Below are 25,981 nucleotides of genomic sequence, written 5' to 3'. Positions count from 1 at the left end.
ACTTATGTTGTTGAAAATATACATCCATGGCCTATAAGGTACTTTTCAGTACATGAACATACTTTCAAAAGGAGAAAGCGTGTCAGCTGTTTATGTACCATGACTCTGTATTTTGATTTCTTGATTTCTTTCCTACAATAAATATGAAAAGCTTCCTTATTTTTTTTGCCTTGCAATACTTATCACCATCCCCTTACAATACTTAGCACCATCAAAGCAAGTGTCATCATACATGTCACTAACAAGCTACACTTAGTTAATACTTCTGAGCAAAGGCAATGGGTACAAAATAAGCCTTCAAAAATATAATTAGGATTTGCCAACTCAGAAGTTTAAAAAAGCTGAAATTTCAGACTGTGGCTCATACACAGCATTTGATTCATTAGTATCTCTACCTAGGTTTTAATCTTTTTTTATCCAGTTCACAATTCTTCACGCTATTTAGTTCCATAGTCACAAAAAACCTTGGAAAGTGACAGGGTTACATGTCAAACATGCACAATATATTGCAAGAGTAGCACAAAGGAAGCAATATGATCTTAGTTTATATCCATCCCCTACACCAAATAAACTGGACTGGTAATTGTCTCATTGTAATTTCCAGTCAAGAAACATTGCAAATAATCTCATTAAAATGTAACTTGAATCTCTAACACTTTGTAAAGCCAAACACTCTCTAGACATTACCCTCTGGTTTTTACTCTCCATAGGAGAAAGCAAATGGATAGAGATTGATGGTCTTCCGCGAATCCATTCCTCAAGTGATACGTTCCTTTGAAATTCTTTGGGGATGATAAAGGAGGAGAATTTATTTAAAAAAAAAAAATTAAAAAGAATCTTGTGTGCATCAAGAGCATAACTTTTTGAACCACAATGAATACGTGTCTGTAAGCATGTGCATGTGAGTGTTCATACTTAATCTACATGAAATTAACTCACTAACTAGGTATGTATTGGGAATAAGCAGATGAAATTAAACAAAAGAAACACATATTGTGCTGAAGTTATTCCACTCTGCCTCTTTAAAATCCTGGTATATAAACAAATGGTTACTGTGTTACCGACTCTACATCAGTGCAAGATCTGACTCTATTTTGAATTAATAACAACAACCACAACTGCCAATGAGCACTGCTTCATGCTAAATGTTCATCATTTCTTAACCTGTTGATCACACTGTCTGAGATTATTTCTGGTATATTTCAAAGTAAAAAATTACTTTTTGGATGTAAAATTCTCCAGAGCTTTTATTAACACTCTTAAGATATTTTCAGTATAATAGAAAACTACCAAAAAAAAAAAAAGTCAAGCTACAAAATACATAATGTCCTTAAAATAGAACTTGCATTACCCTGATTAAGCTCACAGTAAATCTTTTTCACTGGATTTGGCAAACAGTCCATTCTTCAGAAGCTTCATCATTCGACTCCAGTCTCAACAGCCATCTTCTCATTGAAATACTAAATTTTGCATCCAAAATTTTACAATGACTGATGAAGTTTGCCTTTAAATCAGACTTGTCAAATTTGAGGACTTCAGAGCTATTAAGATATATATAACAATGTCCAAATAATCTTAAATCCATTGAATTTATGTAGCTACTTGCATTAACATTAACTTTCTGTCACTGATTTTCCTTATTTTTATCAAAGCCTTGTTTGTAAGTGCCACGGTTTCATCCCACTTGTTTTTCTCGGGGTTTGTGTATGTCACCAAGTTCTCAGTATACTGCAAGACTGACTTCAAAAACCTACGAGAAATAAAACCAAAGATGAAAAATTCGTTGAAGCATTTAAAAAGGAAGAAGAAATAAAGAAAAATATCTCAGTGCCTGGTTTAAAGCTGCTACGGTCTCCAAATTTCCAAATCTCCCTCACAATGATCAATACATTAAGGTTTCTTCTACTTGTGGAAGACCACCACTCCCCCATTCTCACAGTAAGAAGTGATGATTTTCAGAAACGCAATTAACACTGTCATAGAAAGAATGTGGTGATAAAATGTGTGATACAATTTTCCCCAAATGGCTTCCTTTCCTTTCTCAGTCAAATGTTTCACAATGCCTATGAGTCCAACCAGCTGTTAATTGACACACAAGGAGTAAAATTACCAAATATTAAATACAGCTTTTATGTATTAATATTTTTGAGTGTGTGATCGTTCTGTCACTATACTAAGGAGGAGTCTAATAAAAAAATCTGAATAACTGGACCATATATTTTTAACTAAGTTATTTTAGTTCTTGAGTGAACGTTGTCTGAGATATGATGACTGTAATGATAGAAAGAACGATGACAATTTACTAAGACTCATACCATTCCTCATTATTTTTTTCTCTACAGGATTTATATTATGGATCAAAAGGAATGTGTACAACTTCCTATTACATCTTATATACTCACTTTAGATACTGCTGATAATCAAAAAGATTCTTCTTGCAAACCAAATGCACATTGACTAGTTCCAGAGTAATCAACACTAAGATGAGCCGTAACACTGGAGATAAAAACTTAATGCTAGAAATAAGCACAATTTTTTAAAAATAAACAAACCCAAATTAAACAGGAATCATTAATATAAAAAAATTATTCAGACTGCATAGTAGGGGGAGAGGGGAAATACTATGAAAAGTCCTTCAGCAAAGAGCAGAGCAAATATCAAAATGATAAACAAAGACTATAAAGAATGAAACCTCAAAAAGAGGCAAAAAAAAGAGAAATACATATACTTAGGACTCCAAAGCAAACCTCACCAGCACCCATTACTCGATGGATAATAGAGTTCAACTGAATTGTAAATATGTATTGTCAGCTGTCAGTTTCAGCTATGTTTCTTAAATAATATGGTTAATATTTTTAGGAACATAACCTGACCAAAATTGTAATATTTACAGCTTTCCCAGTTTTTAAAGTAGATTCATAAATCCCTGAAAAACACTTCTGAATAGGAACAAAATTAACGTAATATTAAACAATCTCTCTTGTATCTATAAAGATGCTGACCCAGGTATAATGATTAAAAGCAACAGAACTAAAGTAGGTACAGTCTTGAAATCAGTTTAACTCATTGCATTCAGATAAAGCACTTACATACTTAAATAGGAAAAGCTTGCAGCTAAAGAACGCAATCTAACATTTAAATGGTACTTTTATCTGAAAGCTTACAATTGACAGTGAACTAATCTAGCAATGCTAAAAGTACCCATTAAATTATTCTCCAATTTGAGATTTTCTTGTTATTTCAATATTACTACGTAATAGAAATTCAAGTTGCCACTTTGAAACAATTAAGAACACACAAACACTATTGACTTTAAACTTTCAAGACAAACCACTGAAAGCCAGCAACACTCTCTCATAAACCCAACCACAAAGTAAAGAAAAACCAGCAGCCAACCTGTTTAGCATTCGTAGATAGTTGTGCCTCTGGCGAGAACGTAGAGTCTTGTTCATCCACTGTTTGTATCTCAGCTCAGCGCTGGCAATAACCTGTTCAGACACTTGATGGCACTGTGTGCTTATTTTACGGAGAACCACCAATACTTCCAGAACAGGTCGTGGAGAATAAAGCGTGCAAATATGTGTATCACAAAGTTCAATCAACAGCCTCCAAAAACAAGAAGGAATTGTTAATTTAACATGAGATATACTTCATATTCGGTGTGGTTTGATTCATAATGATTAACTTAGAAAACCTGGAAATAGATGACTTACCTCATGACAATAAAAAGCAAGGATCTACGTAGAAGGGGTAGTGATTGTGTTCTCTATCACTTTACTGAATATAAATGCAAAATTACTGGTGACGAATGTTTCCCATTTCAGATCAAGAAAATATAATCACAATAAACAAAACTGCCTGGCTGAAATGATACACTGAACACATCAAATCACAGCAGGCTTGTAGTTGAAGCCTCCAACCACAGTCCAATTCACAATGGATTAACATCCACCATAATAAAACTCACTCAAACAACTGGTATTAATTAGTACTACCATTAGTGTATGGTCTTTCTCCTGAGCAGAACAAGAAGCAGACTTAACGTTTCACAAAATGCAGGTGGTGAGGTCATTGTTTTGATCAACACCACACGAGATTATGCTTTGTTAATGCACCCAAATATGTTGTCATAGTCTAATCTGCTAACCTAATGTACCATACATCACTTTAAACACTCTGTTAATATAGTAGTGTTTCTTAATCTCTCTCATGCTCAAATTGTCTCTGAGACAGCACAACATTAATGACTAAAAGTGATAAAATCAGAAAACTCTAAAAACGCTTTAGTCATTAGGCTTCTTTTTCATAAATTGGAAAAGTGCAGACTGATGGGGAGGAAATGGAAGGCACATATGCTACAGGTAAAATCCTATTTGCACTATCCTGCCCACACCTAATGCATTTGATTAGGAGAGTTTTGTTCCAACATATTCAGCCATGGGACTCTTAAGACTGCTACAAGAATGCCAATTAAAAGTCAAATTGTTTTGATCATTATTCCAAGTCAGATATATTTAGAACATACCTCCAAGTCTGACAACAAGTATAACAAGCTATCTTCTATTTCGGAATCTTGATACTAAAGCACGTAAGAATAGAATTATGCAGCAGCATATTACTATTTTAAATGCCACACACAGCTGTGACACAAAGCACATTAAAACAAATTTCTCATGCAGTTTCAGCACACAAAACAGATTAAAACCAACTTCATCTAGTCAGTACCTAAATAGTTAAAACGTTTTGCTTCCCCAATCTGAAAGAAAAATGGTTATTTTTTTGTGCTAATTTCCAAGTTAAATCTCTGCTGTAATAACGTCCCGAATCTATGTCTCATCTTCATTTTGAAGATGATGTTCAGTTGCATTCTTAAGATTTTTAGATTAGATCAGCAGCAATGTCAGAAAAGTGTATGAAACATTTCAAGTATTGTTCCAAAAACAGAGAAATTAGTAACTTAGGTTTGAGAGTTCTTATGTTGGGCTGCATGCAGGAGCTGATAGCAAGAACCAGGAGGACATCAAACTCACCTCTCTGTTAGGACACTACTGACTGGATCATCGGAACTATAGCAATTCTGGGGCATATATTGCTGCAACTGAGATATAATTTCAGATATCATAAAAATGAAAGTATTAACTTCAGCATTTCCTTCCAACCTTAAAAACAAAAGAAAAATAAGAAGACTTGAGATGATAAAACTATGTAGTACTTATTATTTCTCAAGTGGCATAAATTAAAATGCAGATTTTTTTTATAGCAGTGTATCCAATGTTCACTCTCATGCTCTGATATTATGGTTCTTTTCCCTCCATTTTATCCTTATGATTTTATTTCTCCAATAAAAACCAACCTTTTCTCAGTCTCAGCAGACTTCTAAACCCCTCTTAATCCTCTATTCTTTCATGAAAATCCTGCAGTGTATTCAGTACATGCCAGATGCACTGAATTTTCACCTCTCAGCTCTGAAGAACAACAATTTCCTCCAGTTATATTATCAATGACTTCCTCCTTTTCCAATACCATGAGAATGCTACATTTTTTTTCTAAGTAACAACTCAAGTAGTCTTCCACTGATTAGGTTACCAAGCCATTTTTCAGAGTAAGCAATTAATTTCTGTTCTACGTCTGGTGAGCCATCTTTTTGTTTTTATTGTGATGTACTCAAGCTATAATTTACCTTCCTAACAGCCCCTTCAGCATCTCTTCTTCTTCCCTTCAAGTTAGCACACTGTTTATAGATTTTATGCTGTCTGTACTGATGTGTATAGCACAGATTAAGCCAAAAAGAACAAAGGAATCTTCTCACAACTTGTCTGGTGTCCATCATCTTCCCAGTAGAGTATTTGACAAGACATTCCACCACCTCAAATCCCATTTTTCCTAATTATTTTGAGAACTGTTTCTTTTTAATAGCATATACATACTCCTTAATTGTTTGAATGTGTTCCTCAGGCACCGTTGGCAATTCAGGCCATAAGTGAATGCTCTTCATACATTCCAGCACCTCAAAAAGTATCATGAAAAATGTTATGTAATGCGCAGCCTTTGACAGACAAGACAACATATTTTACTTTTCTTAGTGGCTATTTAAAAAAAAAAACGGCAACTGGTAGTAAGTTACTTGTTCAGTAGTCACAATTGTGTAAGCCAACATCAAGTGTTGAGGTTTATGTTAGGGCAAGAAGTCTTGATGTACACTTCCATGCTAAAACATCATCTGAACAAACTAATTTACTATTATTTCTTCCATTTATTTTATATAAATAATTAACTAACATGACTTTTGTAACATGGTCTGAATGCTGTCGAAAATGAGAAGTACTAAGTGCATCTACTGCTATTTTGAATCAGAGGAACATCTTAAAGCAGTTCAATAATTCACAAACTGATCAGCAGAGAATTACCACAACACTCGAAAGTAGATTTTGCTACAATAACAGAATCTTATTCAGCTGGCTTTTATGCAATAAAAATCTGAGTTATAGCCTAATCTAAGATTCCTAGAGACATGACCAGAATGCGCCTGACAAAAGAAAGCACAAGGAGATAAGAAAAGTACTGAACAGCAAACACTGAGGTAAGAATAAAGCTATTCAATGATCTAGAGCATAAACACAAACTGCATCAAGAGAAGGCTTGTGCTTAACTACATCTCATTTTAGCAACTGTAAATTCCAAAAGATAAAACTAAAAAGCTCATTAAAATTATGTAGGGTTTTAACTTTTTAGGACAATCAAAGCATGAAGACAACAATTAGACCTACTTTAAGGATAAAAGTGCTTTCACAGTTGGAAGTACCTACCCGTTTCTTGAGTCGGGAAATAGGATGAAATCGAGAATGGTAGCAACTTGCACAGTTCATCAGTGCTTTTATGACCATGTGTTCCTGATTTACAAAATCATAGACAACACACAACAGGTTTTTTAAACTGTCCTAATCACATACAGACATAGACTTATGTTTAATTTTACGCAAGCCACCTGTAATACTAAAGTCAATAAAGACTTCCAGTTGTCTGAGGGCTGAAAGCAGTAATCAGCACAGTGAGTGTTTAAAGCTTAACTTTTTTGACACATTTTAACTATGAAACCTGACAGCAGCTGAGAGAAAAGCAACCAAGTATTCTCTTAATGCAGCACTATGGAATATATCTTGAGAAACTAAAGAGTTGCAACTAAGAAACAGAAGATTTCTCTCACAGGTTCCTGCATGATTTTGAAAGAAGTAATTCCAAATATTAACAGGAAATTGGGGGTAGCAAATATAATAATTGCTAATGTTGAGAAACATGTATTGTTAGGCAAAAAGCGTTCACAAATTCACAGTATGGAGTGTGGATACAAATTACACCTCCATCAGCAAGGCACCACAATTTACAGGGCCTCAGAAAAAAAAGAAACCCTCAAATATTACATATCTCAGTGGCTGAGCTACAGCTGTTCTACATACGTTTCTGATAATTCAGCAGATAAACATGCTAGGTATCAATACAATTTGACAAATAAAATTAAGTGGAATCACTGTAATTTCTGGATCAACCATGTAAATAAGGAGTGGTTAAACAAACAAATTAAGGTAAAGTATGAAAGGGTAATCTTTTGGAAACCTTCCTGCATTTATTTCACTACCAAACTAGAAGAAAAATACCTTCACAATTTTTTACTTGGAGGAATACTTAATTTCCACAAAAAGCTGCTGTCAAGAAAGATTCAGTCACATAAGACTCCCTAAAATCAGATCTGGCATCCAAAACAACTGAGAAAAAAAAAAAAAAAATCTTCTGAGAGCGTACTACTGATCCCTACCTTAAAAGCAAACATGTCCTCATCTGAGAATCTGCAGGCAAGAGAAATTGCAAATGCAACTATCTGATTAGCTACTTCTCTGGGAAATGCTTTTAGATTGATCTCTCCATGGCTTAAACGATCTCTTATACGTGGACCCTCCTGGTGGTTCAAGAAATCCCAAAGAAATTCCTGTGGAAACATACACCAAGTGTATAGAATTTATTTTATGTGTATTCACATAGAACAGAATATATTCAGTGTCCAGGATACCTCTGTGATCATGTCTATAGGAAAAGGGCATTTAGATGGTCAGAAAATCAATACAAACTATGCTCACAGAAAAAAAAAAGGCAACTCATCCATTCATCCATCTTGTTAGCTTCTGAGGAAATTAAAAACTAATACACATGCTGTTACATGAGAGATAACAGCAGATCTTGTCCAGCTTTGTGTCCCAAGTCCTCCATAGCTGAACTGCCTCTGGCAACAGGACAGTAAGCTCAGGTCTCCCATACAGTCTCAAAAAGCTGCCAAATTCAACACCCCTAGCTTTCATGTTCACTGTTTGGGTGGCAAGATGCAGGATGTGCTCTGCTAAGTTTGCAGCTATGTTTTTGTGCCATCTGCCCAGGTAGTGTAAGATGTGTCTCAGAAGCAATCAGAAGTAAGTTTTTATTTTCCCTGTACAAGGCAACAGTTTTTTTTCTGCTTCATTCAGCTGATCTTCAGAAGTCTAAAGATAAATATCTCCATGACTTCCGTATTTCAGACAGAAAGATGGTCTTATATCCTAACTCCATATAGCTTTTCAGATATTACTTTCTATCTTTCACAATTAGAAATGTTAACAACCTTCTTTTTCTAAACTGCTAGAGATAAGCTATGTGAAATAAATGAGTATTAGGCATAATTGTAAATATATTACTAAATTTAAACACAAATAAAACAATGACAAGGAAAAACAAACAACAAAAAACCCCAACCACCCAACAAATCCACAAAGAAGCCCCTCCCCAAAAAACCCAAAAGACCCCCAAAACCAAAGAACAACAACAACAAAAAAACCCCCAAAAAACAAAAAACACAAACAACCTTTCAAAATACTTGCCATAGCAGGTTCCTCAAGAACTGCAGGAAGCTGGTTGAGTTCTTCATTATCCAAGTGCTTTGCTAGCATCTAGAAAAAAGTACTTTGAATAGAAACTTACTATTGAAAGCCAAACAATCAAAGACAACACATCAACTGATGTAATTAGTTTCCCTAATTCTAAGCAATTACTTCTGCCACTCAAGAATCAAGGTGTCTAATTATTACTCACAAGCAATTTGAGATAATTCAAAAGAGTTGCAAAATTGAGTATTTCTGCTTGCAATGTGTATTTGGTTTTATTTTGAATAACTGAATCTAGGAAAAATGACAGAATGTTTGTTTCTGTGAGATTATATATTTCAAGATAAAAATAATTAGAATAAATTAAAGTCTGTTCATCAAAATTTGTATTAATTTTGGTGTTTTCTAGGAGATTACAAATATAAAATATTTACTGTCCATCATCTTCTATTTGGAAAAAAATTAGAACTAAAGTCTTATCCAACACAAGAAGGAGCTTTCCAGTCTCTAGTAACAGAAAACATGCATGTGCTTAAATTCTGACATTGATATATATTTAAAAAAAAGAGTCACAAGTACCTCCTCGAAAGTGGTGTAGAGAGCAGAAGCCTAGAACAAAAGACAACATTATTTGATTTTCAAACAGAAACAATTAACTAGACATGTATACCAAGCTTATATTTTTTCATTTTCAGGAGATACCAGAGGTGCATTAATAGCAAAAAAAACCCCCTTATAAATGAAAAAAGGGACTGTTGGATTTTGTGCATTTTTTTTCTAAATAGATACAACATGATCTCCTTTCCACCCTAAACTGTTTCTGAACACTAACCTTCAAGTACTTTTTCAGACCTCTTTTACTGGCAGACATCTTTACAAAAAAATAAGAGGCATCCATGAAACTCTACTGGAAATTTGTAAATAAAGTTCTACAATTGATTGAAATTTTTTGGGGGTAAAATCTGTAAATGATTAGACACTATGCTTCTAGAATAACTATTTTGCAAAAATCGTTAGCACTAAATCATAATTTACTTTAGACAGAAATTTTACCTCTGCTGTTAGCAATCGATTTGGACAGTTATTAGTTGTAGTGAAGAGCAACCTAAGTCCAGCTTCCAGCTGAGGAAGTAGGAGAATCACACTATCAGCATACCTGAAAAAATAACAGAGATACCCAAAGGGGTTTCCCCCCCTTATAAATATAATCCAAATGGAAATTAGAGCCATCTCAGAGTTACAGTGTCAGGCCAAATGATCCAGACCAAAATTCATTTGTAATGCACTTTATAAACAAACAGTAAATGACTACCTGTGCCCAACAGAAGCTGACCACTGAATTCAAACCAGCTCAGAAATGATACTAACTTACAAAATGGATCATGAAAGAGGAAAACAAAACAATACACTTCTTTTTTCTTTCTTTTAAATCAACATGTCAATATCTGAAAATTTGTTTCCACTTGATTTGTAAAGGTCTCCTTTTTGGCTGCATCGGCAATATTTTTTAGGTTTCAAAACATAGTTTATAATCCTAGTTGGCACAAAATAGTCAGTTCACAGACTGAGATATTACCATAACAATACCTAACTACATGTTGTTAAGCAACAGATTTAGCAAAAAGCTTTGAAATCTACAAATGCTGCTATTATTCTACAAATATAGAATATATTATTTTTATATTTTACTAAAAATAAATAAATAAATTTGACTGTTACCTGCTTTGCTTGAAAGCTGTTAAAGCAGCCATCCAAAATGGTAACATCATTTTTAATACAAAACTGGACAGTTTTACTAGCTCTTCAGCTATGGAAAGTGTTTCGTGACTGAGATCTGCAAGTTAGCAAAACAATATTGATAAACAACATACAATTCACTCTTAATACAAGGTATTTCAAAAAGATGGACTCAGTTTGAAATCACTATGTCTCTGCATGGGTCTCCTGAATGTGGAGGTGACCTTTTAAATGTGCCAGGGAAGAAGTTGCTTCTGGTATGACTCGACAGGTTGGTAACAAAAAAAGAAGATGGACCCATGCAGAGATATAGTGATTTCAAACTGAGTCCATCTTTTTGAAACACCCTGTATTTCACTAAAAATATAAGATTATTGCAGCATTGGTAAAGGGAGACTAAAAAGCTATCCAATCTGTTTTAACTATGCAAGTACAATGGCAGTCATATTTCAGATCAGAAGCTGAGTTTGTAAGATTGCATTTTTAGTGATAACAAAATTACAGAGTAAAACCAGCTGCTTTTTACTGAGACTAAAGGACTACACAGCAACTGGACTCAGCTTCTGTTGAGTTGCTTTATACCTACTTCAAATACTTTTAAAAGATTGTAATATATATTTATCATTTTAATTCAGTAAGTAGTATGAACATTTGAACATGAGCACATTGTTCCTACTTCATCAATTTTCTGTGCTGACATTTAGCATAATAAATTAACGCTTCATACTACAATGCTGAAACTCACACTGATGAATTCACATTATAAATATTTTATCAAAGAGAAAGCATAAAATGGCAAGTGCAACTTGACTGCAGTAGGTGTTTTTTTGAAGAAAATCAAATGCTATAGGATTTATACTACATTTTGATTGGAATGTTATCAGCCTGAGCTGGTTCCCAAAAGCCCTGTTTCAGTTCCATGAGCAGATGTTCCACAAGCAAATTGATTACGTAGCACAAACTGACCATGACCACCATGAACACCAACACTCCCCATATGCTGTTGTTGCAGCAATAGTAGAAATAAACTAAATAAGGTCTATAGCCAAGGAGATGAGAAGATTTTAATCTGACACTTCAGGTCCTTTCCTGAGAAAAGCATCGGCGTACTGAAGACATGTCACCATCCTTTACCCTGTTTCAGTACTACCTTCCCTGCAAGATACTGAGCACTCCTGCTGGGACCCTTGCAGCTGGAAACACGTAATTCTGGAAAGATTCAGATTTTGTAAAGGCAAACTATATGTCTGTTACACGAAATGAACTGTCATAATAATAATAAAATTAAAAAAAAACCCTGGAACACGCAGTTAAAGTATTTTAGAAGCAGTAACATTACATGTTTCAACGTGTTATAATTATTTTAGAAAGCAGTATTTTTTGGTTCAATAGTCCGTGGAAGTGCCTCCATATCAAAGATTTGTTTTACAAGCATGATTTATTAATCTAATGACAGGGTATACAGGCATCTTAGTTGAGATTCTATCTTAGAACAGTGTAAAATGCATTATTTTCAACAGCACTTTTGGCCAATTAAACAGTAGAAAATATAGCATAATAAAAACTTGCTAATGGTTAAATACTTGCCTGGAAATATATCAAGCTCCTCTAAACTAACGAAGAACACATAAGGTCGATGTACTAAAATGCATTTAGTTTGCAGAAGATACGTCTGTAGCAACTGACCCAATCCTGCAGTTAAAAAAAGCAGCATAGCACAATATCTAGGGAGAATACCATAATAGATTAGAAAAGCTTAGACAACTAAAACTTTTGCAACGAAACAACATTTGTGGGGCAGAGCAAAGGGGTTTTTTGCTTTTTCAAAGAAGAAAACCTAAGCTCCCCATCTCTTTTGACTAAGGGCACTTAATAATTAATTGCATTCACAAGCATGAAAAACACACTGTAGAATTAGGAAAAATCGTTACTGTATTCTACATTGGCTGCTGTTGCTCCTGCTCCCACCCCATTCCTCTGCCTTTTGTTCTGAGTTATTCCTGACTACCCTGACAGACAAGGAACCGGCTTGCAGAAAAAGACCTTAAGCTTTCTGCTGCTCCTGCTCATAAAAACACACTGGTTCTAGAACTGACCAGCTTTATAAGGACTGAAGCAGAAATCCCTTTTCCAAAAGCAGCAGCAGCAGCAGTGGAAGACAGTCAGGATATTGTTTTACTAATGGCTTTTCAAACACTCTCAAGTCTGACTGGTTAAGAAAATGAGATTCTTTTTGGTAACTTACTTCACAGGAATTTCTTGTGGGGATGCAAACCCATGCCACAAAACATTACGAAGATTCAGACCATATGGAGATCCAATGAACACCCTCAGTACATCCATCTAATTAATAAAAAAAGTGATTACTGCATGAATAAATCTATTATTTATTACCCTGTACCCTTCCCTGACAGAAAAGTTTAGAAGTTATTGAGAAACTGCAATTTCTACTATCAAAATGACTGGCCACAACTTGTCACAGTAACAGCAACTCATTGTTTGCAATTCCCAGTGTTCTCTGAAAGGAAATATTTCAGATTACTTGTACATGCTACAGAATATAATACGGGAAGAACAAAACTATTAGACGTTTTAAACAGTTAGGACAGGCAAATAAATGAGATCAAGTTTAGCTCTTGCTTCTCATAGGATAAATCCAAAATAATTTAATACAAATTAACATAAAATACAGAATTTGCATTCAAAGCTATATTCCCCAAATCACTGTCTAACAAAAAGGAAAACTTTGGTTTTGTTTTTATTCCACATGCCATCTAAATTCAAGAAATAATCATGCTTTTCATATAGAAAAGCAAACAAGAACTTATGAGCTTGCCTTAAAAAAATATTTCCATTTACAATATTCACTATTTTTGCCATATATCCCGCGTACTGTAACATGTATGACATGAAAGTTTTTCCAATATATTACAGAATTTTCAAACTCTTCTTCAGTGCAAGCAAAAGCTATACTTGGAAACCTGCCATTTGGCAAGAAGAAAACCAGCTCGGTACTTATACTTATTTCAAAACTATACACTTACTGCAGCTTGTCCAAAGACAACTGCAAGCTGCTCAGAAGTAAGCAAGTCTCTTAGAAGGAAAGGGCAATCTTTACCAATCAGTAAATATACCTATTTAAAAAAAAAAAAACACATAACATAAATAATTCAGTATACTTCTTTGTATTTCAAACATACAACTTGACTATTCCACCCAGTAACCATTTTCACTATTGTAAAAACACAAATCAAACAAAACCCAACAAATCCTTTAAAAGGCTTTAAATTCTGTAATTTCATGACAAAGTAAAATTTACAGAACATATCAGGAAGGAGCGGATATCCTACTTAATGTTTCCACAGTTAGGCTTTTCACAGTGTAGTACAGGTACTGCTCTTCTCTTGCGTTTAAAAAAAAAAAAAAAAAAAGAGTAAAGCACAACAAGAACATGTAATTAAGGGAATAAACTCTGCCCAGGACACCATACTTCGTTCTTGGTCTAAAAAGCCATAGTCTCCCATTGTTACAGTAAGAAGACTTGTGGTTTGTCTTCTAATTCTGGGTGTTCCTTAGATTTTGTCATATTTGAGCAATCTCTGTATCTCTAGTTTCAACTGCTCTTTGTATTCTCCCTGATGTTTTTTTCCAATCTTTGGTAATTTTTCATTACTTCAAAATTTACCACCCCTCATACTTAGGCAAATTGGTTTGTCTACGTGTGAATTAGCCCATTGTTCTTTCACTGGTATTTCCTTCTCCAGAGCTCCTCACAGAGATTTAACAACCAGCTATTTTATCTGTGGGCAATATACCATAGCAGCAAAGTCACTTAAAACGGCTGTTGCTCCCTTCTCCCTAATTTGCATGCCCATAAGTAGTGGCGGCATCAATTTGTGTGGTCATACAGCGAAGCAGACCAAGGAACTGATCCAGCTGAAAACCAAAAATGAGGGTAGGGGAAAAAGGTGGAAAGGTACCTAGATCAGTTCATCAATCTAGCTTGCTAATGGGCCTTCGAATATTTGCACTCATATAACATATAGAATACCAGTAAACAAGGCAGATGGCTGTGAAGACTGATTGAATAAACTTAAGTAGTACTATCACTAAATGTTAAACCATACCGTAATTCATGTTCCATCAAAAAGGATTCACAATACAAGTTTCTTAATACCAGTCAGAATTCCTAAGTCTAAGTCATATCATGTACGCACTCCTTGCCTCATGCTGGTCATGGAACTCCTGCAGTATTACTTTCTAAACTTAAAAAGAGTGCATATCTTTGCTAACTATCACAGGGTAAAGGAAGAGAATGTGTTAACATGACAAATGTTCAGGACTTCAAGATGGATTCCAGATCTATCCAGCTGATCAGTTAGGTCAAGAACTTAAGTTGTTAGCTGGCTTCTACATGTTTTTGCAGCACAAGACTTGTGTTGAAGCACTTAAACAGATGTACACTCTGCGAACAGAGCTCTGAGGAAAGAGCCCATTTCCAGCTACATGCTCCTGCCATTCCTCACAGAAGTTACTACATCATCAGATCTTCTGTGGAAGGTATGCTGCTTCCTGTTTCGGTTAAATAAATCAGAGTAACAAAGACCTACTGTATGTACACTGATTAAGCAAACTTTGTTCTTTTTTAATGAAGTTGTTTTGTAACAGCACTCACACAAGCAACTCTACATACATAGCTGAAGGAGCCCCAGAAGATGCTTCCATTACCACAACTGGATCCAGAAAAGAACATCTGTCCAACTTGAAATATAGCTGGGCTATCAGTATACTACTACAGTACAGGGTATTCTCACTTTTTCAACGTGCAATTAAATCCAAGAGCTCATTCCCATCTTATAAAACCAAATCTGCAATAGACTCCTCATGCTGGCACTTACATCACCCAAGGCTCGCTCCAAGCATGATGTTAGTTTCATTAAGCCAAGAGCAATTCCTGTAGTTTGTGTATCTTGTAGAACATCAAATACTTCAAGAAATAACTGTATGATGGGGGAGAGGGAGAACACTGTGTTAAATCTTCAGAAGGAAAAACCAAATTGTCAAAATCACAGAAAAACCTACATACTCCTCCGTGACAGTCACTATGCAAACATAGAAATAAAATCATGCCAAGGAGATAAAACTGTAGATGCCAGGAAATAAACTACCCTAGAGTAGATCTTGTATTTTTAGTTGCAATGTATCTAGTGCCTTACATCTGTGAAAATTATCAACAGTAACTTTAAACAGTAAAACTTGATATCAAGTATAGATTATTAGAAAAACAAAGTCCTACCATCTTAGGCTAGAATAAGCCCAAAGCACCTCATGTTCTCTTTGTGATAACTTATACAAAATCTAAGTACAAAGTCAGGAAAATCTGAAGCAACTACATATCAAGAAGGACAAGTAGTTACAAATTCTAAGCATTTTGGTTCATTGATATCTCTCATGTGGCCTTACATTAAACTTCCACAAAAGGTTCATATGCCAAAATACAAGTTGTCAACAGACATTTCCATACCTCTGTGCAGTTTGTCCAGTTGAACCATAATGCGTACTGAACTACAAATTGCTCCTTGGTCAGAGATTTGAAGTGCAAATTAACAGATTCACATACAGGTCCTAATGATCGTATGCTTTTGATATAATCCACACTTTGATCTTAAATTGAAAAACAGAAGGTAATTAGAGTACCCAGCTTCCTGAAGGTCCAGTATTTTAAAACTCACTAGGAGTAAATCCCACTACATCTTGTGTACATTTTTGGCACAGAGAATTTTATCCAGACTATTTTAGCACAACTCACACACAATTTACTGTCCAAAAGACCATACAGATAAGATATAGAAAAGTAAAAGTGCAGTGTGAAACCAGATAAGACTAAGAACCTTCCCCAAATAATAATTTAAAAAAAATAATGCAAGAAAATACGAAAGAAAAGAGTATTGTTATTTTCTGGTTTTGTTGAAATTAGAAAAACCTACTAGAGAACATATTATTAAATCCACATAATCAAGCTGTAAGCTAGTGCAGGCTCAGAGGGACCAGCCAAGTTACTTACACCCTTTAAAGAACACAGATGGATGTGCACTAAAGATAAATTGTTATTTTCTGGTTTTGTTGAAATTAGAAAAACCTACTAGAGAACATATTATTAAATCCACATAATCAAGCTGTAAGCTAGTGCAGGCTCAGAGGGACCAGTCAAGTTACTTACACCCTTTAAAGAACACAGATGGATGTGGTACAGAGTGGTATCACTGCTCCTCTTCAGCGGGACACTTTAATAGGAAAATAAATTCTTCTGATTTACTTAGAGATATTGCTTGAGACAGAAACATGTATAATTTTTACCATTTCTGGAAATTTATAACAGAGCTTTAATGATGCAATTTGGAAAATTAAAATTCACTGAGTTCATCAGGGTACGAATACTTTGTTTTGGTTAAAAAACAATTATCCTGTTCTACACATAGGAGGGAAACCAAACAGTACTTCTGTACAGGCTAAATTTGGGGACACAAAACCAGAAGCAAGAGCAGGAATACTGATGGCCCCAGAGTGTTTTAAATTTAGTGCAAAAAAGATATAAAAAACACAAAAGCAAGCAATTAATTCTGCATGAGGGGAGAAGCAGAACTGAACCCCTTATATACAGGTGCATGAAGCTGGAAACCAAGATGAATGAGGAAGCAAAGGAGGAGCTACTGATGTAGCACAGATTACATGAATATTAGGAGCTAGCAACAACCAAATACCAAGCATAGATGAAAAATGTAAAGCTCCTTGCAGATATGAAATGTATGTACTCTAATCTGCAGGAAAGTTAATGCTGCATTGTAACAAAATATTATAACTAAGCTAGAATTGCTATGAACTGTACTGAGATACTGCATCAGTCTTAAATGTATCACTAAAACAGCAGGTAAACACCAACCTGATTCAAGGTAAAACACATGCTCTGAAACAGCTTGCCAAAATACTTCACCATTTTCAGATAAAATATTATTAATATCATAGATGTCCTTCCTCTCAAATCCAAGTTTGCAAATCACATAATGCACAGGTGGAGAAAGACAAGTAGTGACCGAGTCTGACGCCATCTAAGACACACAAAAAAGTCCTCACATTAAGAAAGTACACAAGAACAAGGAAAATTATTATTAAAGCATACCCATAAGCACAGCGATCCAGACAGCAACACACCATCTCTAAACAAGCTGTAAGTTTTGCAATGCAGCTTTCATACACGCATATGATTAAATGAGCTCTCCAAGCAGAACCACCCTGTGGAAAACTGAGGGGGCGAATTGCTCTGCATAGTGCCAGGATGGTCTATTTCCAAACGGTTATATCTACTGAACTGATGCCAAGATAGATGGAAGCAAAAGATCCCAGTTTATATAACTGTTCTGCCTAATCTCTGAGCTTTCAGGGAAACTGATGCTGCTTCAAGAAAAGCCAAGAGCTTCAGTCCTTATGACCAGCAAAATCGCTGGGTGCAGAGGAGGAACACGTGAATTCTGTGTGAACTGGTAGTAATGGTAGAACACTGTGAGCATAAATGTTATTTGCACAGTAGTCTAAACAGAAAGACAGACTGATTCAGAAGCACATATTTAAATGAAAGAATTTGAAAGATAGAGCTGCTCATGCTAACAAGGAAGAAAATTCTTCTGATTTAGTAACAAAGTTACACTTCCTCACTAATCAAACAGAAAAGATAGCCAAGAAATTGTTTGAACATGAAGTATAAGAAATAGAAAAAGATTGCACTAAAGATAAATTAAAACCATTTTTTCCCTCTTTAATTAGGTGGTAGAATTGACTCTCACAGTACATAATTTCTGAATTAATGGCTTCAAGGAGAGATTATGTATTTATATGGGAAACAGCACAGAACAAATATGACAGTTGTTATAAGGAACTGCTGTTAGCTGCCATCAGGAGTATCCTACCTGCTACTAAAAAAATAATCTAAAATGTTCATAACACATAATTCAGTCCTTCACTTTATTTTGAGAACTCCCCACTCCCCGTTCACTGTCAAGAGACAGGAGGCCAAAGCAAAATTTGAACTACCACAGCCACCCTTTGTTGTCTCAAACAGACCAGACCAGGCGCAGGTAGCTGACTTTTTCAGGGAGACTACGTGACCAAGTCCCGGGGTTCCGCTGGTGACAGCGCCGCAGAGGAAACGGCTGCCCCCCCGCCGCCGCTCTCCGGCCGCGGCACCAGCACTTCCCCAGGGCCGGCAGGGGCCGTCGAGAACCGCGCAGCCCAGCGGAGGCAGGGGCGACCGCAACCCCCAGCCCAGAGTCCCAGATCCCCGCTCTCGCTCACGGAGGCGGCCGGCCCACCCCACCATGGCGCCCCGCTGCCCTTACCTCCGCTACCGCTGGGCCCGCTCGCTCTACGTCATGACGCTGTGCTAGCGCGCGGCGTCACGCCTGGCTCGCGCGGGAAGAGCCTCGCCCTGGCACGGGGCCGCTCCACGCCGCGGAGCGCGAAGGCGGCTTGTCCCCGCGGCCCCTGGGGCCGCGAGTGGGAGGAGAGGGGGCCGCGAGTGGGAGGAGAGGGGGCCGCGTCCGTCTGCCCCGCCCTGGGGAAAGCGCCGCTGCGTGCCGTCAGCCATGGAGAAGAGCTCTAAGACGCCGAAGTTCTCCAATGCTGCCCTGGAGGGAGGAAAGCAGCGTGAGACCCTGTCGGAGAAAGACAGCGTGAGCGGCCGCCTAGGCGGGAACGGGACGGCACGGCAGCCCCAGGGGGGTTTAGCTGCTGGAAGCCGGTGCCCGCGGCACCGCTGTGTGGGAAGGGAATGGGTGTGAGGGCAGAGGAAACGGCCACAACGGCCGTGCCGCGCGCGTCACGTGGCCCGGTGGGGCGGGGGTACCGGCCGCCCCTCCCGCCACAACATGGCCCTCCCCGGGGCCGCAGGGCTTCAGCTGGTGAGGGAAGGAGAGAGGGATGGGGCTTGAGTCCTTAGAAAGGACGGTGCAGTGTGTGGAAGAACACAGGGCTCGGTGAGTGCTTAAAAGGTGAGTGTAATCTTGTGAAAACCTGTATGAGAAATGCTTTTCTACTGTTCCCATCTGTTTTACATCCGGATGGGGACAGCTCATCCCTTTTCTGCTTGGCTGGATGTCGTTTTCACATCCATCTTGCAGCTGGTGTGCTGCCTTCGGCATTGGGAGGCAAAGTTGTTAAAGCCGTGTGAAGGTAAAAAGAAGGCTAAGGTGGGCCTCCCTTTGATCTTTCCAACTTGGGGTGCTATTTTAAGTTCTCTAAGTTAGGAGAAGGTGTGATCTCTTCTTAAGAAATAAACAAGAACTGTTTCTTTAGAGCAACTATTGGTTGTTAAAACAAGCTTATTAATGAACAGCATTTCTTTCAAACAGCAAAAGCTTTTTTCTCTCTGCCTATTTACTTGCATATGTCCAAGTTTAAACCAACGTAACAGAGTCCAGTAACATAAGAATAGGTTTTTGTATAGTCAAATGCAAAGTTGGTTCTTGAATTTTTGAGAGATTCTTTCAGGAGGGATGCAAATCCTATATAGAAATGCAATTGCAATATTGTGCTGAAACTTGGAATCTCAGTATTTGTATTGTGAAATACAGAAGTGGGTTTATTTATTAGCTGTTTGTGTAGAGATATCAATAAGATTTCTGATTACCTCAATATTAAATGGCTTCTTGCACATGAGGTAATGATTAGCGGTTAAACTTGTGGGTAACAGCATTGTTAGAAGCTGAGTGCTATGGACGTGAATTTTCTTCCATCTGTAATGGTATAGGCTGAAGGTTTTGTGACTCATGTCAAACTATGTTAGCAAAGAATTACTGTTTGGATTGTGACCTTTTTCACAGCTTCATTTCCACTGACGTGGATTGGCATGGTCATTTGAGCAACTCAGATGGCAGACTGGAGGTGGTTTTTATTCTGTTAGGGGACCTATGATAGGCATTTAGGGCCTATCATTGTTACAGATCTGAGTTTAAGTTGGAAGATAATGATTCTCCACAGCCTAAGTGCAAATGTGTTTGGTCCTTGCGTTTTTAGTGTAGTGTAAGTACTATTCAGAGTTTGCATTGTTGTCATGGTATCAATAAACACCTGCAGCCAGTTTGCACTAAGGCTGCCAACATCACCATTTTTTAACAGAATTATCTAACAGTAAGGAAGCAAAGGAGAGATTTAGGTAATACTCATTGAGAGGGCTAATGTGTTAAGTGATTTCATAGAGAAGAAACTCCGTTGCTTCCCTTATTCTCAAATTCCCCTGACTGAAAGATTTGTGAGCCCTTGAATACTGTATCTTTTCAAATAATTCTTACTAGGCTTTAATATTATGCATATTTTTTTTCCTGTGCTTCTTAGTGTAAGCCTTGCACAGTAGTGTTACATCACCTTTGTGCGCTTTTCTGGTTTTCTGAGAAGGAACTGATGATTTTCTCTTACCTAGGTCCTAGATGTAGTCAGAAAGTAGAACAAGGGACTGAAGAGTCAGCAGAACTTGAAAGTGGTTAGTTAGGAAGTAGCTGGTATGGAAGACCACTATCCGTAGCATTTGTTATAATCTCATTCGTTCCATTTGCTTTTCTGTCTCTGTCTTGTTTTGTTATCATTTTCCAGTTCTAAGGCAGCCATGGAGGACATCATCTGTGTGCGTCATCAGACTTGCTGCTTGCATTCATAGAGGGCCAAATTTTGTTATGTGTCTTGAAGAGAATGATATTATACAAGCTGGATGGGGAGAAAACTTCGATCTTCAGAGTTCTGATGACAAATAAAAAGAAGTACTACTCTGTTCTTAAGTTTCAAGCAAAAGTACAAAGCTTGCAAATTGGAGCATGTCTATTCCTTTTTTTCTAATGTGGAAATTAAGTCATTAATATGTAAGACACTTGTTTGGTAGCTTCACAAAGAGTGAGAACAAGTCAAATTACATAGTAAGTGAAGCAAGCTTATAATTTGGGTTTTGTGTAGGCTGTTTGAATGAAAAGCTTGAAGTTGTGGTTAACAGTCTTGGACACATGGTTTTTTACTTGGACAGTGAGTGCTCATATGGTGTGTCTGCACGACTGAGTTTAAATGTGAACTTCAGGGTCTGTTGCAATAGGTTAAGGGGTAGTGGTTTTAAACTAAAAGAGGGTAAACTTTAGGCTAGACATGCATGGGGAAGAAATTTTTTACAGTGAGGGTGGTGAAACACTGGAACATGTTGCCCAGAGAGGTGGCAGATGCCCCATCCCTGGAGACATTCAAGGCCAGGCTGGACAGGGCTCTGAGCAACCTTATCTAGTTGAAGATCTTTGCAGGAGGGTTGGGTTAGGTGACCTTTGAAGGTACTTTCTAACTTTTCATAAATAATTTTATGATTAATTTATTTTCCGCTGAAATCCAAATGAAAATTGAGCAGAAGTTAACCACTGTTCCTTTTTTTCAGTCAAAGTGGTAGTGTCAAAATAGCCAGAAGATACAAAAAAAGAAAAGCTAGAAAATGGGTAACATATTCCTAGACTAATTGTGTTTTTCCCCTCTTAATTGTACACCATAAAGTATTATATAGAGACTGATAAATGCTAAAATATTGACATGTGATGTGGACTTTTTAAATTATTTTGCACAGATGAAAGCAAAAAGGAGACAATCCCAATACCCACCTTTTGGTATGGCTCCAGTGGAAGAAGAGCATTACAGTGATTCAACGAAAACTAAGCTGATTGCATCGAGACCTAGTAGGGCTTTAAAGATAAGATATGCTAATACGTACCAGCTGGAGCCACATAACGAATTTCGGGATTGTTTAGTAAGAGGCAAAGCTCAAGCAATATTAACGGTATAGTATTTTTTTTAAATTAGTTGTCTAATTGCAAAAGTAGCTTGTCTTGCAATGTCAATGAAACAGTATAAGTTGCATAAACTTAAACATATGCATAAATCTTCACAAACTTCAAGTTTTGGCAAACAAATACAATGTGAATATGCTGTTCACAAAGTGTGGAAGGTCCTCTGCAGGGTCACCACTGAGCATGTGCTGTTAAGATGAAGCTAAAGTTTCTTAAACTCTTATCCGTATCTAAATCAAATTGAGCTATGACACAGTTCAGAGTACCCTAATCTGCACAATATCCAGTTATCCAAAGATCCTGACTTTGAATTTGTGGAATTCTACACCTTGAATTTGTAGAATTCTGTTCCTTCAATAAGTTCCACTAATTATCACATGATCTGCATAAAATATACTTGGTGTACTTGACAGTCTGACTGCCACATAAAAAATTAAGCAAAAATGAAGGAGAACGATCTGTTGAGATAATATGTAGCTCTTAGTGATAACTTGGATGCTTACAACCAACTCTATCAATCCTTCTATCTGGAAAACATCCCTTGGGTATTTCAAACAGATATTTGAAGCACTGTTTTCCAGGGAACTGAGCCCAAATGATGGAGAAGAAATACACTCTGTTTGTTAAATGGAGATTGGCTCGACATCTCTGTCACTTTCAAAAAAATAGATAAAACATTTTAGAGTAAAAATAGTGTGGCTTTTGCTGTTTGAGAGCATCATCTATATCGGCTACTCTACTCATTGATACTAATGTGGAAATGACTATATATTTTTTTTTTTTTTTTTTTTTTTTTTGCAAAAGACTACCAGGATGAAAACTAAGATCTTTCAAAATTGTTTTTCATAGAATAAACTTGAAGAAGCCAAATACGATGGAGTTTCTAGCCCCTCCTTGTGTGCGTCAATCTCAGAAGAAATATTAAGGGCTGTGAAGGAATTTGACTTTGACCGTTATAAGTATGTGGTATCAGTCCTAATTGTGGAAAAGGCAGGTCAGGCAATGAAAGTGAGCCAACAAATTACTCATCATATCTTTTGCAAATTTAAAATATTTCTTAGAACTGTATGTTATATCTCAGGTGTTCATCTGCATTCAGCAGCTTAACTAGTGTGAGGTGGTCTTGAAGCCTTTAGGTTCTTTATGGGGAGTAGTATGCCAGGTGATAATTTAAGGTACTGCTGTGATTCTCTACCTGTGAAAGTTACCTTTTTGAGTTCAGGAACAGTGGTAAGGATCCCATGCTGCTCTTCCCTGCCAGCCAGTTATTTCTGCTGTATGCTGTGCCAGTACAATTGCATGACTGCAGTGAATTTTCTTTTTCCAATGTACTTTGATCTCCAGTTAGGTTGTGGCATTAAATGCAAAATCCTGTGCAGTTGTAGTATGGGATGACATGGAAAGGAACAGGTGAGAAGGAGATGGAAACTGTTTCAACTGTTCAGCTGCCCCTGAAACATGCTCCTGGGACTACGAATTAACATTAGTGATCTGAACTTGGCACACCCAAAACGAAAAGTATTCTAGGCTTTCCTGTGTTGTATGTGAACTTAGGTGTATTGCAAGCTCCCATTGGCATTCGGCACACTTTTTGGTGTCTTGCCTGGTGTTAGAGAGCACTTCTAGTTCGGAGTATTCATTGTCAGCTCTTGCAGCCTGATGAACCATACCTGGTTTTAGTGGGTTTATGTGAAACAAACAAAAAAGCTGAGAGTCCAGTAAATGGTCACAAGTAGACTGTTTGGAAGTTTAGGAGTTGGGGGTATAGGGTATGACTTCTCAGTTGTATATGTTCCTAAAACTAGTGTCTGTTCGTGTTGCTTTTGAATGGGTGCTGTTATAGTATGCTAATGTACTTAACAAGCAAACATGAGAGAGAACTGAGATTTTTGTGCAGAGATTTTTTGGGATCTGTCAGGGTGAGAGCTTTACTGTGAAGCAAGAACATGTTTTTTAATATCAAACAGGACTTGTTAATTTTCACTGTAATTTTGAAGTTGTTTTTACTACTCGTAACTCTCATAATGCAAGTATATCAGCATTTGTATAATGCTTTGTGTTATTTTAAAAATATAAAAATGGTGCTCTATATAGATTCACAAATAGCTTTTTTTTTCTTTCCTTTAGGTTGCCAGCAAATGGGTCTGGGATGCTCAGAGAGACAATTGGGTTTCAGCTAAGTGTGAGACTGAAACATTTATTGCACTGGCTTTGGTCATGGCTTGTTATTACGAGTAATATTCTAAAAGCCACAGCTGGTTTTGTGTGTCACGGTACCTGGTGTATTTGAAAATTTTCCGAACACTTTAGTACTAATTTTTGTTCTAATGCTGTTGGTACATTGAAATTGACATATAGGTGAGATAATTTTGCTATTTTTTTCCTGCCTAAAAAAAACCCCACACCACTTTTGAAATGTGTATGGTTGAGTACATATGGGCGTCATCTGTTGTAACGCTCTGCTGTGGAAGTTGAAGCAGCTGGTGTTAAGGACAAACTGCAAAATTTTTAATGTTGCTTGTCTGTTGCATGCCTAGAGTTGTTAATGTTTACAATAAATTTTAGGTATCGGTATTCTTAAAAGCACACTCTTTGAAAGAAAAGGCCGTGGGTTTCTTTGTTTTTCCTAGTTGTATCTTTGATAAAATGCCAGTCCACGTAGGAACCTGTCTGGGAGGGAAGCTGTCTCTTGCATGCTTAGAAATTTGTGTGGATTTCCAATCATTTGCCTCAAATGAAGTGTGAGTTCAGTCTTTAGCTTCCCTGGGCCTTAAATTCGCATTAAATATCAACTGTGTCCAAGCTGGTGTTTAAGTACCGAACTGGGTGAGTTGATCATTTCATTTGAGTGGCTGCTGACAGCAAAGGCGGGAGGACAAAATGGTCGGTAATGAGGCTCTTGGTGGCTAGTCCATAGAATTGGCAAGGATAGAAATTGTTATATTTTGAAAAATAAGACCCTGGCAGATATGTGAAGTGCACACACATCTGCTTTTGGAACAGCCGTGTGTGGAAGTCGAGTGCTGATGCCTTTTCCACGTCAGTTGTACTGTTAATAGCTGACAGTAAACGCGTGCCGGCACAGGGCGGTGGTGCTTCTGCACGCCCCTTGGCCTGCTCGGGTCTGAGCGCCTTTGGAGCCGCGTACGGGCAAAGCGCGAGGGCCGGGGAGCAGCCTGAGGTCCCGAGGGTGGGTGGGCGGACCCCCGCGGCGAGACGAGCCCCTAGGGGCGGCGGCCGGGACTCCCGCCGGGGAGCGGCTCAGCGCTTTGTTCGCCGGAGCGGGGGCCGTGCGCGGCCATGGAGCCGGGCTGCGCGCGTGCGAGCGGGCGTGCGCGCCGCCCCGGCGCCGGCGGGACGAGGGTCTCTCGTGCCGGGGAGGGCCACGCTCCGCCTTAGCCCGGCCGTAGCGGCGGGAGCGGGACGCGGTGCGCGGCGCCTCCGGCGCGCAGCTGTCCCGGCGCTTCCGCGCAGCGGCGGGGCCGG

The 25,981-nt window shown here is 37.6% G+C and overlaps 2 protein-coding genes across 6 annotated transcripts; one reads left to right on the top strand and one right to left on the bottom strand.

Annotated features, from left to right (window-relative positions):
* Positions 1-895: 895 nt before the first annotated feature.
* On the bottom strand, positions 896-19,244 carry ERMARD (ER membrane associated RNA degradation). Of its 5 annotated transcripts, none has more exons than XM_065632484.1 (18): positions 19,031-19,244; positions 17,581-17,746; positions 16,165-16,304; positions 15,539-15,640; positions 13,685-13,774; positions 12,886-12,983; positions 12,228-12,364; positions 10,623-10,737; positions 9,957-10,098; positions 9,483-9,512; positions 8,901-8,969; positions 7,811-7,981; positions 6,807-6,890; positions 5,928-6,007; positions 5,031-5,159; positions 3,397-3,606; positions 2,403-2,516; positions 897-1,750 (listed from the first exon to the last, which is right to left on the bottom strand). In XM_065632484.1, exons 2-18 carry the CDS (start codon positions 17,744-17,746, stop codon positions 1,591-1,593), a joined length of 2,037 nt encoding a protein of 678 aa, XP_065488556.1. In that variant the 5' UTR covers positions 19,031-19,244; the 3' UTR covers positions 897-1,590. The 5 variants fall into 5 exon arrangements, with proteins under 5 accessions (XP_065488558.1, XP_065488556.1, XP_065488560.1 ...); XM_065632485.1 differs by having other exon boundaries at positions 898-1,750; positions 9,957-10,059; XM_065632487.1 differs by having other exon boundaries at positions 1,662-1,750; positions 2,403-2,496.
* Positions 19,245-19,276: 32 nt separating this feature from the next.
* On the top strand, positions 19,277-24,733 carry DYNLT2 (dynein light chain Tctex-type 2). The gene is made up of 4 exons (XM_065632756.1): positions 19,277-19,363; positions 22,276-22,485; positions 23,345-23,503; positions 24,623-24,733. The coding sequence occupies exons 1-4, from the start codon at positions 19,277-19,279 to the stop codon at positions 24,731-24,733; spliced, it is 567 nt and encodes a 188-aa protein (XP_065488828.1).
* The last annotated feature ends 1,248 nt before the right edge of the window (positions 24,734-25,981 follow it).

This window comes from Caloenas nicobarica, chromosome 3, assembly GCF_036013445.1.
Source record: "Caloenas nicobarica isolate bCalNic1 chromosome 3, bCalNic1.hap1, whole genome shotgun sequence".
Taxonomy (NCBI): Eukaryota; Metazoa; Chordata; class Aves; order Columbiformes; family Columbidae; genus Caloenas; species Caloenas nicobarica.
This window is presented reverse-complemented; position numbering and strand designations above follow the sequence as displayed.